The 18,227-nt window shown below is 37.0% G+C and overlaps 1 protein-coding gene across 3 annotated transcripts in view; it reads left to right on the top strand.

Annotated features, from left to right (window-relative positions):
- The window catches only part of LOC109198421 (butyrophilin subfamily 3 member A2), a 120,748-nt gene extending 107,365 nt beyond the window's left edge, over positions 1-13,383 (top strand). The window contains exons 1-6 of one of the 3 annotated variants that reach the window (XM_019353867.1): positions 4,087-4,162; positions 9,920-10,010; positions 10,211-10,552; positions 10,786-11,064; positions 11,151-11,270; positions 12,010-13,383. In XM_019353867.1, coding sequence (XP_019209412.1) covers positions 9,929-10,010; positions 10,211-10,552; positions 10,786-11,064; positions 11,151-11,270; positions 12,010-12,656 — 1,470 coding nt within the window. In that variant the 5' untranslated portion in view covers positions 4,087-4,162; positions 9,920-9,928 and the 3' untranslated portion in view covers positions 12,657-13,383. Of the gene's footprint in view, positions 1-4,086; positions 4,163-8,948; positions 9,126-9,919; positions 10,011-10,210; positions 10,553-10,785; positions 11,065-11,150; positions 11,271-12,009 lie in introns of those variants that run through there. The other 2 variants (XM_019353868.2, XM_019353869.1) reach the window with 2 other exon arrangements.
- Positions 13,384-18,227: the final 4,844 nt, after the last annotated feature.

The following is an 18,227-nucleotide window of genomic DNA, read 5'->3' as shown; positions in this document are numbered from 1 at the left end:
CACTTCTGAGCTGTGTCTTTTTGGCTGTAAAGAATACAAAAGAACCGGAATTTAATACCTGATATTTAGAATCCACATGTATCATTCTCTACATGCTGTCAATACCAACAATGACATAGTTTTAAATAAATGGCTCTATATAACATTATCATTACATATACTTTCAGGTGGATCTGTTGAACTTGGGGAGAGGTCAGAGGTCAAACGTGACATGATATTTTAATTCTTTATACTTTATAAACATTGACCAACGACAGCATGGTTTTTAGAATCATGGTTTCTAAGTTTTAAGGCTTTTTGTCAATTTTCCTCAAACAAATCATAAAGTCTACCTTGAAGACCTCGGTGGATGTAAGCCAGATTATATTGGATCATTATAACATGATCCTGCTCTACACCCTACAGAATTTTATATAAATACATTCATTCTTAATACATACATTAATAATACATAAATACATTCATTCTTTAGAGCTGTTGTGTTTACAGACAGAATGAAATGCAAATGCTGCCAAAAACATGAGCTCCGTGATGAAGGTAATAAGAAACTGCTGAAACCATTTTGAGCTCCTCTTTGGTTTACACATGATCTGTACTGATCTGATGCAATATGCAATCAAGGTCAACCGTCCCTGTGTTCGTCATGCTCAGTGTGATCTGATAATCTGATAAACCCCAAGGAATGTGCAGCAATGAATGTTAGAAACTGAGTCAGTTAAGCCTCGTTAATCATTGTCTCATTTTTTGTTTCCTGCTCAGCTCCACCTGTTGCTTTGACAGCGACAGTTTGAAACAAAGTGTTGGAGTCTGGGGTCTTTATCTGTGGTAAGTCGCTCTATTTTAGTTGTTTGTTTCTTTTATTTTGAGTCACAGAACAAATAAATAAGAACCTTAGAACAAAACACAAAAAATGTGGTAAAACATTTGTTTCCCCAAATGCTACTGAATAAACTCTGAATAAAGTCAGACTGTTGTTTCTCTGTCAAACTGTGAGCATATACAAGATGACAAATGTCTGTCAGTTGTTAAAAGCTCCCACAAAGCTCCAAATGTAGCAGCAAAGTGTGAGAAAAGCTGTATTTATGCTAACTGTTGTTGGAGTCATGCAGAGACCTGCACTTAAAGCAGGACTTTGTCTCCTCGAGGTGACTTAAAAGAAACTCCGAAATTTCAGTTTTAGTTATATGCTTAAGTTACACTGATATGGAGCAGGTTAATTTCAAAATAAAAGGTCATAGTCTAAGCTGATCTGTGTTAAAGAAAAAATCCTGAATGTTTGGAGGTGCTTTGTTGATTTTAAGATTTAGAGTCATCAGGTGTGTTCTGCACTCTGTCAATCAAAGCTAGAGAGCTCGCTTTTCTACTTTCAAAGGAAAATATTGTAGTGGCTCAAAGAGAGGGAGCACTATCTCAAAGACTCACGGTTCATGCTGAAAAAACAAAAACTAAACTGGTTATCCTGATGAAGACATATCACCCATGATCAGCTGTAGGAGTATGATAGTTAGGCATTAGTACAATGTCAGGAACGTTACTCTAGTGAGTGAACCACAGGGTAGCGACTACAGTTTACTACACTTTTGGCAATCATTTTGGCTGTGTTATCGCTTGTGACATGGAGTTTTACAGGAAATGGTCTTTTTAGTCAAATTTTTTAAATCTTTTACTCTTACATGTTATCCATACTCTACTGATGTAGCAAGATTAAATTGGACCACCACAGGGGAACTTTAAAAGAGCATAGTAGTATTTGTAATAAAAATGAAGTCACCATACAATTTCAACTAACAGTATTTGGAGTGACCACGGGGTAACCGAGGGTTATCCAGAATGGATTTTGGCCAAGATTAACCATTGAAATAATTCAAAAATGCTTTAATTATTTCTCTAAACTTTTCATTCTAAGTAACTTTTACCCTAATTTTCTTTGTAGCTTCTTTTTCTTCTGTAGTCATGGAGATATTCAAAGTCAAAAATGAAATCTTCCTAAAATGCAAATCTAACGGCTGGTATCCAGAGCCTCGGGTGTTTTGGCTGAACAGTACGGGAAACTAAATCACAGCTGAATCTACAAACAGTGCCAAAGGTTCTGATGGCCTCTATACTGTCAGCAGCACTGTGACTGTGAACAAGAGACAGACCTGCAGTCTCACCTGTAGAGTCCAACAGAAGAACATCAACCAGACTGAAGATGCAACATATGCATGTATCAGGTAGAATAATGATATATGCCTGGTTCAGTAGTTATTCACAATATTTCTTATTTGCAGACAGAATATTCCGTGTACTTTCTACTTTCAGATGTTTTCTTCATGGTCCAGTATAATCCTTCTGTTCAGATTACTATCAGCTTGGGTCTTTGCATATTAACTATTGTTATAGTGATATTTATAATATGGAAATGTGGACAAAATAAAACCAGTAAGTTCTAACTTTATCCTACTGACAGCTGCAGACAATCATTACATTCACAGATGCAGTGATGTGTTTTCATATCCCTACCTTTGGAATCAACACAGTCTTTATTTTTTTTTTAATGTTATAGTTTAAAATGTTTCTTAAAAACATAGTATTTAGGTTTTATTAACATTATTTTCTTTCAGTAGGAATTATTTAACTTTTTGTGAGGTTGTATATGATTGATACCCCCCCCCCCATAAAAAAAACCCCCAAAAAATTGGAATTTGGGAAATAAATTTGTAGCAGGTATGTGTTTTAGCTCTCAGTGATATTACTTGAATCATTTATTACTGCATTTTTATTCGCACAGAAAGCAGGATACATGACGGGGATGAAAATGAACTACATCAAACAGAGATGGAGGAGAAATTACAGACAAAATGTGAGGAAAAGAAAAGACTTGAAGATGAGTTGCAGAACAAGGAGGAAGACTTAAAACATGTCAGACAAACCATTGAAAAACTGATGGAGCAGAAGACATTTCTGAAGGACCAGAGAGAAAAACTCAACACACAACTGCATGAGGACAAGACAGAGATGAAACAGATTATCAAAAAGTTGGAGAAATAAACCCCTGACAAAGACAAAATAGTGCATAGAAGTGAAGATAAAAGAACAGACGTGTAAAAGAAAATGAAAGTACTTTTAATATATTACTATATGTTATATTTTGTGGTTGTTCAGTCTGGAAAACCCTCCAATTTGGATGAATTAACCCTTGTGTCCTCTGGAATTTTTGTATGTTTTGTTTTCCTCCTTTTTCCTTTTTTGGCGACTATTTTGGCTGTTTTATAGCTTGTCCTGTGGATTTTAACAGAAAATCCCCTTTTTCGTCAAATCTTTGTAATCAAGTGTCTTTACTATACAGTGTTGATGCATTTTGCACCCTTTCGACAAAAATGTGGAAAAAATGTACACACAAATCTGCCACAAAAAACATATAAAACAATATTTTTTCTGCTTTATTTTCTTATAAAATACTTAGTCAACTCGAGCCCTTCTCAAAATCATCAAAAATTAAATTACTTTCAGCATTTTAACTCTTTAAATCCCAGTTTAAACATTTAAATTATGAACTATTTATTGAGAAAAGTCCTTGAGAAAGAAACAAAAAAAGCAAAGTTTCCTCCCGTAGTCTGTGACTTACAAGAACCTCCCTGGCACCATACAGTTTTAACAGACCTTTCAGGATGTAAGCCATGGTCTGAGGTCAAAAGAAAGAATGTCAGTTTTCCACCAACAAGTCATAAAGTTAACCTTGAAGACCTCAGTGAATGCAAGCCAGAGTTTTATGGATTGTTATAACATGATCCTGCTCCATACCCTACAGAGTTTTATCAGAATACATTTAAAACTTTTAGAGCTGTTGTGTTTGCAGACAAAATGAAATGCAAATATGAGCTCATTGTTGAGGGTAAGAAAAAACTGCTGAAACCGTTTTGAGCTCCTCTTCGGTTTACACATGATCTGTTCAAAACTGATGCAATATGCAATCTTATTAAACCGTCCCTGTGTTCGTTATGCTCGGTGTTTATCTGATGTATATACCAAGGAATGTGCAGAACGTTAGAAACTGATCAGACCGGACTGTCAGATTTGCAGTGACTTGTTAGTCCTTGTCTGAGTTCTTGTTTCCTGCTCGGCTCCAGCGACTCGTTTCACTTTGACAGCGACAGTTTGGATCACTGTTTTGGAGTCTGGGGTCTTCATCTGTGGTAAGTCGTTCTTTATTTTTGTTTATTTGTTTTGTTTTGAGTCAGACAACAAACAAGTTGGAATCTTACAACAAAATGCTAAAGATGTGGTGAAAAACAACAATGGCATTATTTTCTACATGTTACTGAATAAACTCTGAATGAAGTCAGACTTGTTTCTCTGTCAAACTGTGAGCACATACTAGATGACAAATGTCTCTGTCAGTTGTTAAAACCTCCCACAAAGCTGATAATGTAGCAGCAAAGTGTGAGAAAGGCTGTATTTATTTTTTATAAAGAACTGTTCTTGGAGTCGTGCAGAGACCTGCACTTAAAGCAGGACTTTGTCTCATCGAGGTGACTTAAAAGAAAGTAGTGAAATGAAAGAAAGCTTTCATTTTGTTAATGTGCTTAAGTAACACTGCTTTGGAGTCTAAGCTTATCTGTGTTCCTGGTGAGTGTTTGATGGGTCACCTCCAGCCTTGGCTGAGCCTTTGTGCTTTTCTTTAATGTATTTGCCAATAGAAATTAAACACAGAGCTGACTGCAGCAGTTTTTCAGATTGTTTTCTATCAAGGCCAGTACATACCCACAGACTGCTGCTGATTGGTTTGCTGTTTACAGAGAGGTTGGAATCAACTAACATGAATTACAGTACAAACTCAGGAGCCCAGCTATCTGAAATGACTGAAAATGAAGAACATTTGCTGAATTTACGTAGATTAACCTGAGGCAGTTTATCATATCTCAGGTATGCGAGCATGGACTTGCGTTCTCTCTAGTCAGACTTCTTAAGTTCACAAGGGGGTTCAGACTTGTGAGAACGCAGCATGATCATTCTAAAATTGGAACAGTACTTGAAGACATCACAGTTTTGGAGTTTTTAGTGCCTTTTATTTTTACCAAGTTTTATAATTTAATACAGTATCTTACGAATTTGGCAATATTCGCTACACATCGCTTACATATCTGTTTCATAATGTCTAATAAGCTTCATACAGTTAAAAACAATCAATAAATGACTGAAACACAAGCTTCATCTCTCTATTAACAAAAATGTGTGCATGTATGTCTCAATAAAAACAAACAGGTGAGATGTTAGAACTCTTTTATTTTTATTTTAGTACACACTCAGAACTTACAACAGACTCTTTCAAAGAGAATTGAACAAGTATTTAAAATATAGTCTGATCATTTCAGTTCAGTTTCATTTTTGGAGCAGCCTTCAGGATCTCCACGTGTTAACATGCTGTTTTTGTTCCCGGAGAAAATGTTTCCTCCTGAATTTAAATAATTTAATATTAGATTTAATCCAAGTCAGCTGATTAAATAAGAACAGAACATTTTATATCAGGCGATATGACGGGTGAAATTAAAAATATACTGACAGCTCTCCAAGTAAAACTTCAATATTAAATAAAATTGCCCAGTGATGAAGTTTGACTTTAATCTTAGCCAAATCGATTTACTCAGGAACAAATCAAACACTGAAATAAACCAACGATGAACATTTAGAAGTTATCTCAGAGACGTATATGTCATGTTTACTCTGAGTAGCGAAAGACCCCGGGGGGGTTAAAAATAACGTGCTGGGAGTTTGCTGTTCTCATTGGCTCTAGTGAGACAATATATGATGTCTTGATAAATCGAGCACATATTTGAGGTTTACACAGCAATGTTCTGACCTAAAAATATCTTAAATGTAAATTTTGTGACCAATAAATAGTAATATTCCAAATTCTTTCACCGCACTCCACTGTTTGAGTTTTGGTCAAAATGCATTCTGGGATGGCTGTTCACACAAGTCACTACCAATACATGCTCGATAAAACGGGAGGATTTTTTAGCGTATTTGGCTTGATGCATACTTTGATTTTGGAACAGTACTTTTTCTGCAACTGATGACTTATCACAAGTTCACAAGAACGCAAGGACGTACAAGTGAGTATATTGAGACATGGCCGGAGTATGCACCTGTCTGTTTTGAACTGTGACAATTATCAGTTGACATGACTCTTCAACTGTTTGGGTTAGAGTCAGTTTCCTCCTGAGAAAAAACCCTGAAACTTTGGAGACTCACAGTTCATGCTGAAAAAAACAAAACAAGTTATCCTGGTGATGACATGTCACCCTTGATCACTTGTGGAAGTATGATAGTCAGGCATTAGTACAATGTCAGGAACGTTACTCTAGTGAGTGAACCATGGGGTAGCGACTACAGTTTTCTCCACTGTTACAATCCTCATGCCGTCTTCAGGACTTTTTCTTTTTTTTTAGGCAATCATTGTGGCTGTGTTATAGCTTGCGACACGGAGTTTTGCAGGAAATGGCCTTTTAGACATTTTTTTTAAATCTTTTACTCTTACATGTTATCCATTATCAGCTGATGCATTTTGCACCATCTGGACACCTTTGTGTTTACAAGAACTTTTTTTTCCCCCCATAAATCATTTTATAAAGGATTTTAAGCCTTTAAATGTCAATTTAAACATTTTAATTATTAATTATTTATTGAAAAAACTTTAATTGTCTAATTTTTCATATAATAAATAGTATGAGGATGAGGCATCAGGGTGATTCTATTCTTGGACATGTCAAAGAACAGCAAAAAATTTGATTTGATTGCATTATTAGTTTTTTGTATAGTGTCTCTCAACAGAAAAATGCCCTATTCACTACCATTGAAACCACATTTTTTTAACCTCTCTGCTCTTGTAGTATAAAACCACTAATCTTTTTTTTTTTTTCTCCCCTGTCCCGTTTGGATCTTTAGCCATCAGAAAAAAAACTAATCCTGCTATTCCAGCACTTCATTTTGAAGAAAAGTAGGGACTTTCGGCATTTTTACTGTTTTCTATTAGATTAAAAAAAACATTGCTATTGTAGCCTAATGCATGAAATTCTTGTCTTTGTGCCACTTTTATTATGGAGCCAGGTGACCACAAGGAAGCCCCAAGAGTGATTTATATGGATGTGTGTGTGTGAAACAATTTTCAGATAAAAATCTGATTCTTCAATGAGGAAATTTATTATGCAAACTGTAACAGCACTGAAAACGTTAACAATAAAATATGGACCCGGGGTATAGAGTATGTTTGGGGAGTGCGATTGTGTATACATGTGCATATATGTCTATTCCTTCGTTGGGTGAGTGCTGAGTGTTTGTATATGTGTGCATGAGGGTGGAAATGCATGTTTGTGTCTGTGTGTGCCTGTTTGTCTGTGTTTATATGTCAGGTCGGGTCTTAGACTCCACCTCCCCGGGAACACCCAGGCCCTCCTAAGTGTGGAGGCCTATCTCCCCTCACCACACTCCCTGCCGTTAACTGATGCCCTCAGGGGTTGGTGAATTGGTGGTTCTTGGTGTCCAGGGCTGGGCGCTCAGGTATGCACCGGCTCACTCCCGGTGGCTACTTGGCGGTGCCTGGTGCCTGTGGTGCGGTCAGGCCTCTTCCGGGGCAAAGGGGGCCCTCGAACTTCCGGCCTCGGGCCTGCAGCTCGGTTCACTCTGGCACAGCTGGCTGCCGGCAGAGCCGGCGGACGCGCCAGTGCAGCCCCCTCTGGCTTCTGCTCCGTGGCTACTGGGTGACCCCCTCGTCTGGGGATCTCCTCAGCCCTTCCCAGGAGGGTGACACGGATGCCCCTCCGGTGGCACTCCTTGGGCTCTCGCACTCCGCGGTCCCTGGATGTCTGGAGCCTGGATCTCCTCCATGTCTGCTTCATGCCCTGGGGGACGGGGCTATGGGCCTCCACACCCTCTAGCAGACCGTTACATGGGGAAACCTTCTGTATACAAGCGTGCTGATCCACACAGGTGTGCACACGGGTGTTCACTGCTCGTAGACATAAACTACACCTTTCTTAGCTGCAAAGCACATTGTGCGCTATCTGTGCTGCACAACAACATTCAATATTTAGTATTTGTTGCTGTTTACACTTAGCTAGATTAGTATGTTGCTTTGTTTTTTGTTGCTTGTTTTCTATTCTTTTTCTATTCTCTCAACAGGTGATCCAGGAGATTATTATTATTATTATTATTTTCTCTTTGTCTTTGTAAGTGCCCTTTCTCACTGCCCCCATCCCTTCTGTTTTTCTTTTCCTTCCTCTCTTTCTTTCTCCCTTTCCTATCCCCCAATCATGTCTGTCTCATTGCACACACATTGTGTGTGTGTGTGTGTGTGTGTGTGTGTGTGTGTGTGTGTGTGTGTGTGAGTGTGTGTTGGTGGGGGCCGGGGGTGAGTATTGGGTGTGTAAATTTGTAAATATGGACTGATCATTTTGGGGAGTGAAAAAGATTATCTTAGCGAGATGTGTTTGTTGTATGTTTAATGAGGCGCTTCTGTTGTTAGTGTGTATATGCACATATGCATTGTCCTCTGAATGAGGCCAATTCAAGCACACTAAAAGGTAACCAGACAACATGTGTAGAAAGAGATGTTCCAGTGTTACTTAAAAAAAAAAAAAACAACAACTAATATTTAAACTTGCAAGCTATGCAATGAGAGAGCTAAAGCTCTTTCTCTCAGAAGAGAGATATTTTTTAAAGACCCAATGCAAATATACCTAGGAACATTTTTTTAAACCCTTATTATTGAATTTCGTTTCATGGTCATCAAATTCCTGACGTGCTGCTCTTAAATATATACACCAAGACACAGTTAGCTATATTTGACACCTTTCACAGACATAATGTCCTTGTTCACAACTCCTAAACAAGGAATTAACAGCATGTAGGATGTTGAAGCATAGTCGTTACAACACAGCTTTGACTTAAATGAACAAACCAAATCAAATTGGAAGTTTAGCAAAATTCCAACCAGTCACTTTATGAAAAGAACTGACCTTTGATATCAGGAACTATAAAGTCAACATGTGTTATTGTTTAACAGAGGGTTGGGTTGAGAGTGCACATAGTTTTATTACAACCTACTTTTCTTTGAGCTGGGGTGACTGTTTTGAGCAGCTTAACAGGTATGTCGATCTTTACCAAACAAAGCTAAACATTCTCAGTTTTCTTGCAGGTGCTTATAATAAAAAATCACATTGATTACATTAGCATTAACAGTTACCAGAGGCACAAAGCTGTAAGCATCAAGGAGAAAAAGTAACATAATTATTATTTCTGGATACTTGTGTACACATAAATATTCAAAATGTGTATTTTTAATTATTACATGCTGTTATTAGTTGCTACTTAAAGGGTTTGCAATTTGAAAAAAAAAGTCCATGTCATTTATCAGCATTTTACAGACAGTATCTGATTGCAAACAGGGCAACAGAAACCATGGCCTATGCACAGACACACTGCAAGAACTCAAAATCTTACCAAGTACATTTGTCTAATTTCTAGTCAAAATAATCTCATGACAGCTAACATTTATCTTAATGAGTAAAATCTCAGTATGAAATACAAACTTGTTTTTAGACAGAGGATCTTGAAACTAGAAAATATGATTTGTTTCATTGGCAGATTGCTTCCACTTACTTTAAGCAAAAATATCTTGTGTTAAGTGAAATAAAATGTATCAATGTTTTATCTCTGCTTATCAACAAAAAATTTATTTTGTGCTAAATTTGACAGATCTTTTATTTTTTTAAGTGCTTTTGTGATTTTGCTTTAGTTCAGCATGGCAGAGTCTATCAATCTGTCTTTGAGCGTTTCACTTTTCCTATCAGAGAGTGGCTCAATGTAAAAAAAAAAAAAGTGTGTGTTGCTTTTGCAGGTTTGATATATGCCCCCCTCCTTTTTTTCTTTTTCTTTGCAGACATCTAGAATGACTCCTTTAAAGGATAAACATCTCTTGGTTTTGCAACATGTTGTCGTTGTCCTCCTTTTTCTAATACAATCTTGTGGTGGTAAGTTGCACAAATACATTTATAAAGTCCACAATTTAAAGTTCTTAGTCTTTCACAGAAGATGAAAACACACACTGTAACAGTAACAAAAATAATTTATAAAAAATAATTATGTTAAATAACTCAGTTACATAGCTTGCTCAGCCTGTTCTTCACAATTGCAAAACTGTTGAACTGTATGTGTCCCTAAATTTGTTTAGGTCAGCATCAGATGATTGGTCCAACTCAGCCAGTAGTGGCCATGATTGGTGATGACATCATTTTGCCATGCCACCTGGAACCTGCTGTGGATGCTGTTGACCTGACTGTGGATTGGTCCAGAACTGACCTCAAACCTAGATCTGTCTATGTGAGGCGAGAGGGAGTGGAGCTTCTGACTGAGCAGAATCCTTTGTACACAGGAAGAACATCACTCTCTGTCAACAAACTGCAGTGTGGAGACGTTTCATTGAAACTCTCCACAGTGCAACTCTCTGATGCAGGAACATACAAATGCCTTGTACCTAAATTTAATGCAGAAACTGTGGTGACGCTTGTTGTGGGTAAGTTTAATTTAATTTAGATTAATTTCTTCACTTTGCAATTTAGATGTAAAGAAACATAGATACTGAGGGTCAAAGGGCACAGAATGAACAGGGGGGATAAAGAAACACTTATGTCAGCTACAGAGACATATGAGTTGAGAATAGAAGTGCATTTATTCTGGGTAACCAACATTTTAAATATTTTGGCAACTATATTTCATTATTTTGTTTTTTCATTCTTTTCTTTGCAGGTTCAGTTTCCTCACCAGTCATAGAACTCACCAATGTCAAAAACGAAATGATGTTAGAGTGTAAATCTAATGGCTGGTATCCAGAGCCTCAGATGTTGTGGGTGTACAGTGAGGGAAAACCTGTTTCTGTTGAACCTACAAACAATGTCAGAGGTTCTGATGGGCTCTATAGTCTTAGCAGTAAAGTGACTGTGGAGAAAGGACAGAGCTACAGCTTCGCCTGCAAAGTTCAACAGAAGAATATCAGTCAAATCAAAGAGGCAAACATCCATGTTTCAGGTAGAAATGTCTTTTTTTTAATCACTCACATTCATTTTCAGCTACAGAAAGTATAATCTAGCACATTTTGTCTCCTTATATTTCAGGTGATCTCTTTATGGTTCAGTCTAATACTGCTGTTCACATTATCATCAACTTGGCTGTCTGTTTAATAACCGTCGGGACAGTAGTAATCCTAATATGGAAATGTGAACAAAAGAAATCCAGTAAGTTCAAACTTCATTGTACTTTTTACCCCAACCTCAAATTATCATCAGACCTTTTTAATGTCATGTTTTAGTGTAACTGCCTGTAAAATGAAGGGCTAAGTAGTACAAACGTGATTCAAATAAAAATGACACAAACACATGATGTAGTTATGTTGAAGGCAACCCCCAGTGAATGGAGACTGCAGCATGTCAGCGGTTTACGAACAAAATTGGAGGCTCTCGGGAATATTACTTTTATAAAGGAATATGACCAGCTGGTAACTAGAGTTACTTGATTTGAGTCCCGTGTTGTAATGAGATGTGTTATAGACATGCAGAGCTGGTCTCATTAGTGCAATATGTCTGTAACGGTTCTCAGTTGTCCAGGGCATCGTAGTCTAAGGAGCTTGGAAAGAAAAGTGTCTGGAATTTTTTAAGTTGCTTGAAGACGTTTCACCTCTCCTCTGAGAAGCTTCTTCAGTTCTAGGGTCAAATGGTGGAGAGTCCCAGATTAAGGTCTTTGGGAGTAACCCACCGAGAGGGACAAAGGACCAGCTAATGATCCTCTACCTAATCACATGATAAAAATAGTACAAGTATTTTATTTTTGAACATTTTTATTTCTACTTTTGCAATTTTATTTTTTTCAAATGGTCGTTCTCTTTTGCATTCCTCTTGAGCACTGTTTCCAAGTATGTGTTTGAGTTCTCACCTATATTTCTTTTAAACATTTTTTCCTGCATGTGTATTCACACAGAGAACAAGATACACGATACGGATGAAAATGAACTACATCAAACAGAGATGGAGAAGAAACTACAGAAAGTGTGTGAGGAAACGAAAAGACTTGAAGATCAGTTGCAGAACAATGAGGAAGACTTAAAACATGTCCAACAAACCATTGGAAAACTAATGGAGCAGAAGACATCTCTGAAGAACCAAAAAGAAAACCTCATTGCACTACTGAAGGAGGACAATAAACAATTGACAGAGATCGGGATAAAGATAAAGAAAGAAACCCCATTACTTCAGAAAGAAAAAAAGGTCAATAAGCGTGAAGATAAAAAAACTGACCTGGAAAACAGAATAAAAGTGCATGAAGAACTGCTAAATATGACAGAAAAACTAATGGAGAAAACAGAGAAGATTATAATCCAAATGACAGAAAGGAAAGGAAAGCTAGAAAAAGACAAGGAACAAATTATGAAACACTTGAAAGAGGAACAAAGAAATGAAAAAGATTTAGAAGAAAGTGTCAGAAAAACAAGCGAGAAAGAAAGTTCCTCAGACAATTTTGTGTCTGATTCTAATAACAGGCCTCACCAAGAGTTCGATCTTGGTGAGTGTGTACGTGTGGTGGAGGAAGGTGTTGAAAAAGACACATTAGAGCCTCTAATCGCATAAAGTGTGTGACTACAAAATGTATGATTTAATAATATAAGTTTAACAAAATCAATGAAAAATGTTAACAGAGTTTTAAAAAGGTGAAACAAAGTATTCCTGTGTTTGAATTATGTTACAATGAATGTTAATGGAAAAATTTGCTAAAGAAAAATTCTGCATATTAAGAATAACAAAGAATATGTAATGAATTGATTTCAAGGTTTAAAAATACAAATTTTGTGTTAAATGTAATTTAGACAGAGAGAGAGAGAGAGAGAGAGAGAGAGAGAGAGAGAGAGAGAGAGAAAGAGAGAGAGATGCGGTGTGGGTGGACAGGTTGACCATAAAAATGTGTGTAAAAGAGATTCTGCGTTCTTCCCTGTTGTCTTCTGTGAGATGAGCAGTTCAGAAGATTGGATCTAAGAGATTCACAGTTTCTCAGAAGATTCCAGCAGGGACACTAAAAGGGGTAATGGAAGTCTAAACCTTAAACTGGTGAATTGATTTTCGAATTTATATCTGCTAAAATACTATGAATGGCCAGCTGCTTTCCTGTTGGGTGATTATCATCAGTGGATTTTCAGATCTAGTTGCACTCATCCTGTCTCTTCACCAAAGATAAGAACAAATACAGCTCACAATAGGTTAATTAGATATGTGTAGTTTTTGATTATTGTTTGGGGATTGTTACTTATTTGTACTATTTTACTTCTACCATTCTCCTGCTAGATTTCTTTAATAAAATATTCTGCCATTAGTCTAAGTTGTGGACATTTACTTTTTAACCTTTTTTGAAACAGTAAAGGCAATGGTCTGAGTATTATTTTTTTATTTGTGCAAATAGCTCTTACAGGTTACCCTGTCAATCAAAGCGGTAGTTGTTAGTTCCTTTAGAACCTACCATCACCATTATTTCTAAGGCTGGGGAGTGGACCAGATTTAAGCTACAACTCAAAAAGGTCTAAGTGTAATGTTCTGATGACTTTTAGCTGACCATAATATGTTTAACAAGGAAAGAAAGTCACTGTCCATCAACAATCTAAAGCATCATTTTTATTCTCCACACTTATTTTATACTCCAGCATAAATTAAACTCTAACAATATTACAAGCATAATGTCAAGCTGATATACACTATACTTGCACCCCACTTTTCAGTTATTTACTTGTAAAAAATGTTTGCAATTATGTATGATTTTCATTCCACTTCTCACGTGTACACCACTTTGTATTGGTCTTTCACGTGGAATTCCAATAAAATTGATTCATGTTTGTGGCTGTAATGTGACCAAATGTGGAAAAGTTCAAGTTGGCCAAATACTTTTGCAAGCCACTGTATGTGTGTGTCAAAATATGGCCCTGTGAATGACTCCCCAGATAGCTGGGAGGAGTTTCCTGGGAGTCCAGCAGCCCACCTAAACAAAAGGCACTTGTACTTAAACAGATACAGATGTGTTTGGCCATTCCATATACGTATCACAAGACAAGATGCGACCTCTCCCATGAATTAAAGATGGGTATGAGGTATGCCAGAACACCATACGGAATGAATGTCCTCCTATCTCATGGCACACAGATTCTTAGACCCAAATAAAGATGAAACATTTCATCAAAATACAAATGATTATATATCTTTAAGCATAAATGATTATATGTTTCCAAGTACAAAGGAAAATCCTAAAATACCACTTTGACAGTACCCACATGTGTGCTGCTGAGAATGATGTACAAGGGCACCTGCAGCCAAATCCAAGCTTCCTCAGGTCAGTTGTAGTTGCAAAATGCAATAGGACTGAGACAGCTGAGGCATCAAATGTTTGATTAAATGGATGAAAAAGAAAAGTTTCCACCCTATAATTATCACTTTTTAAAATCTTGGGCAACTGGCCCTCTACTAGCTTGAGGGTCCTGCACAGTATCTTAGCTGTTCCTAGGATTGTGCTCTTCTGGACAGAGATCTCCACTAATATAACATTGCATATTATGTTAGCGTGATTTGCTTTTTTTCAAAACCTGCTATTGCTGTGCATTGCATTTAGATGATCATGACGAAAGAAACAGACAGTCGGTCTTGCTCAAATGCTGGCAGTTCTCACTGCAGTCTACTGGTAGCTTCTCCTTTAACAGAGGCAGGGAAAAGTTAAATGACATAGGCCAGGATAGACGAATGTCACCGTGCAGTGACTAGGTTTGTGGTAAAAGGCTTGCACCCATTTGCCAGAGTAGATGCTCCTGAGTTTTGTTAAGTGAATGTGTTTAATTGTAGGCTAAGTCAGGGGACGTCAAAGTGTTCTCCTCTTACCAGATGTTTCATCCGTTTCCATTTATATATATCTTTTAGAGAAATTACAAAGACTCTGAACCCTAAGTACAAAGCACCAAACAGAGCCTGTTCAACCAACCATTAATCCCTGCTTGGTACAGTATGTGGTCAAAAAGGCAAGAATTTGCTCTGTGACTGTAAAGAAGTCACACATGGCAAAAGTGGTCCTAAAGGAGAAGCAAGAATTGCTCAGTAAGCATAGTAAAAAAAAATTCAGATTGTGTATATGTAGATGATTAGATCATGATCAAATTCAATTCAGAAACTAAGATAAGGAATATTAAGATAAGTAATATTACATTATCAATTAAGGTATGGATGTGTTACCCCTCAGAGCTACCTAAGCATAGATGCTAAGACCAGATGCAACTCTCTGTATTTGGTGATGGAGAGATTCTGCTAGCAGTTCCCTGTCCATGGAAAAGGACAGGTGAGTAGTATTGAAAAATAATGATAATATGGCTTGGACTCAGGTTTTATTTTTGTTTGTTTTATGCAACATATCTGTTGCATTTTTGTTTTGTTAATATTGAACCCAACTGAGGAGCCGCAGGCTGTGGATCTCTTAAGATCTCACTGTTGGGTTTGTTACTCCTAAATTTCTATCTCGTTCAAAGATAGGATATAAAACAAAGTTTAAGCTAATCAACCTGTGTGTTCTCCTTTTTTAAAAAAAAAAAAAAAAAGAATTGATACGAGAATCAATAAAGAATTGAATTATTAAACACAATAGAAAATGATATGTGAACCACGAAAATCTTATCAATTCCCATCCCTACCACTGAGTGTCTCTTCTTCCTTTATCTTTTTTTCACTCATAATGTTTTTATACACCTTTCTGCATTTAATTATTATTTGTTATTAATATAATCTCTGGCTCTTCCGCTGCATGCCTTTTGTCCTGTTTTTTTCCCCTTTCATCCTCAAACTGTTGTAGCAGATTTCTATAAAATTTTATAGAAATAAGATTTTCCAAACTATTTTCAAAAATATTTTTTGCTGAAAAGAATTACCTTAATCCATCTCATATATATAGCCATGTATAGTGTCTAACATTACAGAGCCCATCTGTAACAAGCCACCAAGAAAATGTCTGATGCTGTGCAGATTTTCTTTATTTCACACTTTCTTTCCTTACTGAATAATAAAAATGTGCAGTGACACCAGCTCAGTTCTTCTCTCTCCGGTCCCAGCACACTACTGTAGAATTAGGGGAGGCATAATTAGACAATTACTGACAATTGCACAAGCCAGGCTCACTGGCACTACCCCTGAACCCACTATACAACCCCTCCTCTGCAGCTGTGCTACAGACCAGACTCCACCCCTACTGTTATTTTAAAAATGGATTGTTGACCTGTGGTTTTGGTAGTTTTCCCGTGTGACTGTTTGATAATTTCTGCAAGTGGTAACTGAGCAGACCCTCTGCAACTTCTTCATAGTATTTATTATATATAGTAAAAGCTGTCACATGTTGTTCTCTTCTAAGATCAGAAACAAATACCTCAAGCAATACCTGAAATTATGAAACCACAACCTTCTATTTTGGAGAAGATTAGAGAAAAAATAAGCTTTGGCTAAGCAAGACAAAGCAAAAGTTTCTTGCTAGAATATTTTATTTTGGTATGAAATGAAACCCCAGAAATAATTGTTTGTCTGGTGAAGTGAGTTTGAGTCAGTTCTTTGAAACTCATATGTTCCCATGGTAAAGAAGTCCCACGATGAGCAGCAGCAGAACTACCATGATTACAGTGAAAATAGTCCGTACAACCAGGTAACGATGGCAAGAGTTCTGTGAGTAGCTTTGAGCACTTTGATTGGCTCTGTGAAGGGCTGACAGATAGACAAAACAAAACATGTATGATTTACACTTCGTAGTATTACAAAACCAAACAAATAGCAAATAGAGGTATTTGAATAGGCACTAAATATTATACTGAAGCTGTTTAATTTGAAAACATAAGCGTTATACATAATTAAGAGAGACCACGTTTTACGTTGTAAAATTAGGTGTTTTAAAATATAAAACACTATTTAACAGCATTGCAAGAACTGTCAAATTCAAGCATTTTGTAAACCTTTCCCTAGCATATCTAAAATCTAGAAAAAAACATAATATATTTAGATCTGTATTGTATTTCATAATTACAGTCTGTTATTTTTCTTTTAATATTTGGTGTTTCAGAAGTGCTTTTTCAGTTTTACTGTCTTATAATTTTGCTGTGAATTTTCAGGGGTTTTTTTTTTTTTAAATGAGCCTAAAAGTAAAGAATCCTCACGTCTCACCTCGGACTGTGAGCCAGCTCTCTGGAGATTCTCCAAAGTCTGAGATATTGCACTTATAGAGCCCTTCATCAGAATCAGAAACTCTACTAATGGTCATCTTGCCTGTGGAGCTGCTGTTGATGTGTCGGTCATCTTTGAAGAAATCTGTTATGTGGGCAGAAGAGGTCACGGTACTTCTACAGATAAAAGTCACTACTTCTCCCTCCTTCACAGGAACAACAGGACTTTCCAGGATCACAGCTCCAGCTGAAACATCAACACACATTACTGAGAGTTAGCTGCTTTGACAAAATGTTCTCAGTTTGTTTAATGTTGTCATTGTTAAAGCAAATGTCTCATCAATCAATCACAAGACACCAACTCAGTGTATACAGGTACTGGACAATGGGCATCAGAAGGGGAGAAAAAAGGTGATTTAAGTGAGCTTGACTATGGTTTTGGTCATGGCAATCGCCGACACAATCATCTCTAGGGTTTCTGGAGATGTATCCAAAAAGAGAAAAATATCCAATAAGCGTCAGCACTCTGGGTACAAATACCTTGTTGATGCCAGAGGTCAGAGGAGAATGGCCAGACTGATTCAAGTGCAAGAAAACAGCAGTAATTCAAATACTTAGGTTTTTTTAAAAATTAAACTATGCAAAAGAGCATCTCTAAATACACACTGAACTTTGAAGCAGATGAGCTACAGCAAGAGAAGACTCTCTTGGGGCGACTCCTATCAGCTAAGAAGAAGAAAGTGACTCCACAATTTACACAAGCTCACCAAAATTTGAATTGATCTGATGAATCTCAATTTCTGCTGTGATATCTGGATACAGGGATCCATCCTGACTTGTATCAGCAGTTTTGCATGCTGTTTGCAGTATAACAGTGTGGGGGATTATTTTTTTGCACACTTTATGTATTAGTGCTGACTATGTCCATCGCTTTATGTGTATGGTGAATCCATCTAGCAGGACAACACGTAGTGTCACAAAGCAT

The sequence above is a fragment of the Oreochromis niloticus genome, linkage group LG3, assembly GCF_001858045.2.
Source record: "Oreochromis niloticus isolate F11D_XX linkage group LG3, O_niloticus_UMD_NMBU, whole genome shotgun sequence".
NCBI lineage: Eukaryota > Metazoa > Chordata > Actinopteri > Cichliformes > Cichlidae > Oreochromis > Oreochromis niloticus.
Note: the sequence above shows the minus strand (reverse complement) of the source record. Positions and strands in the feature narration are given on the sequence as shown.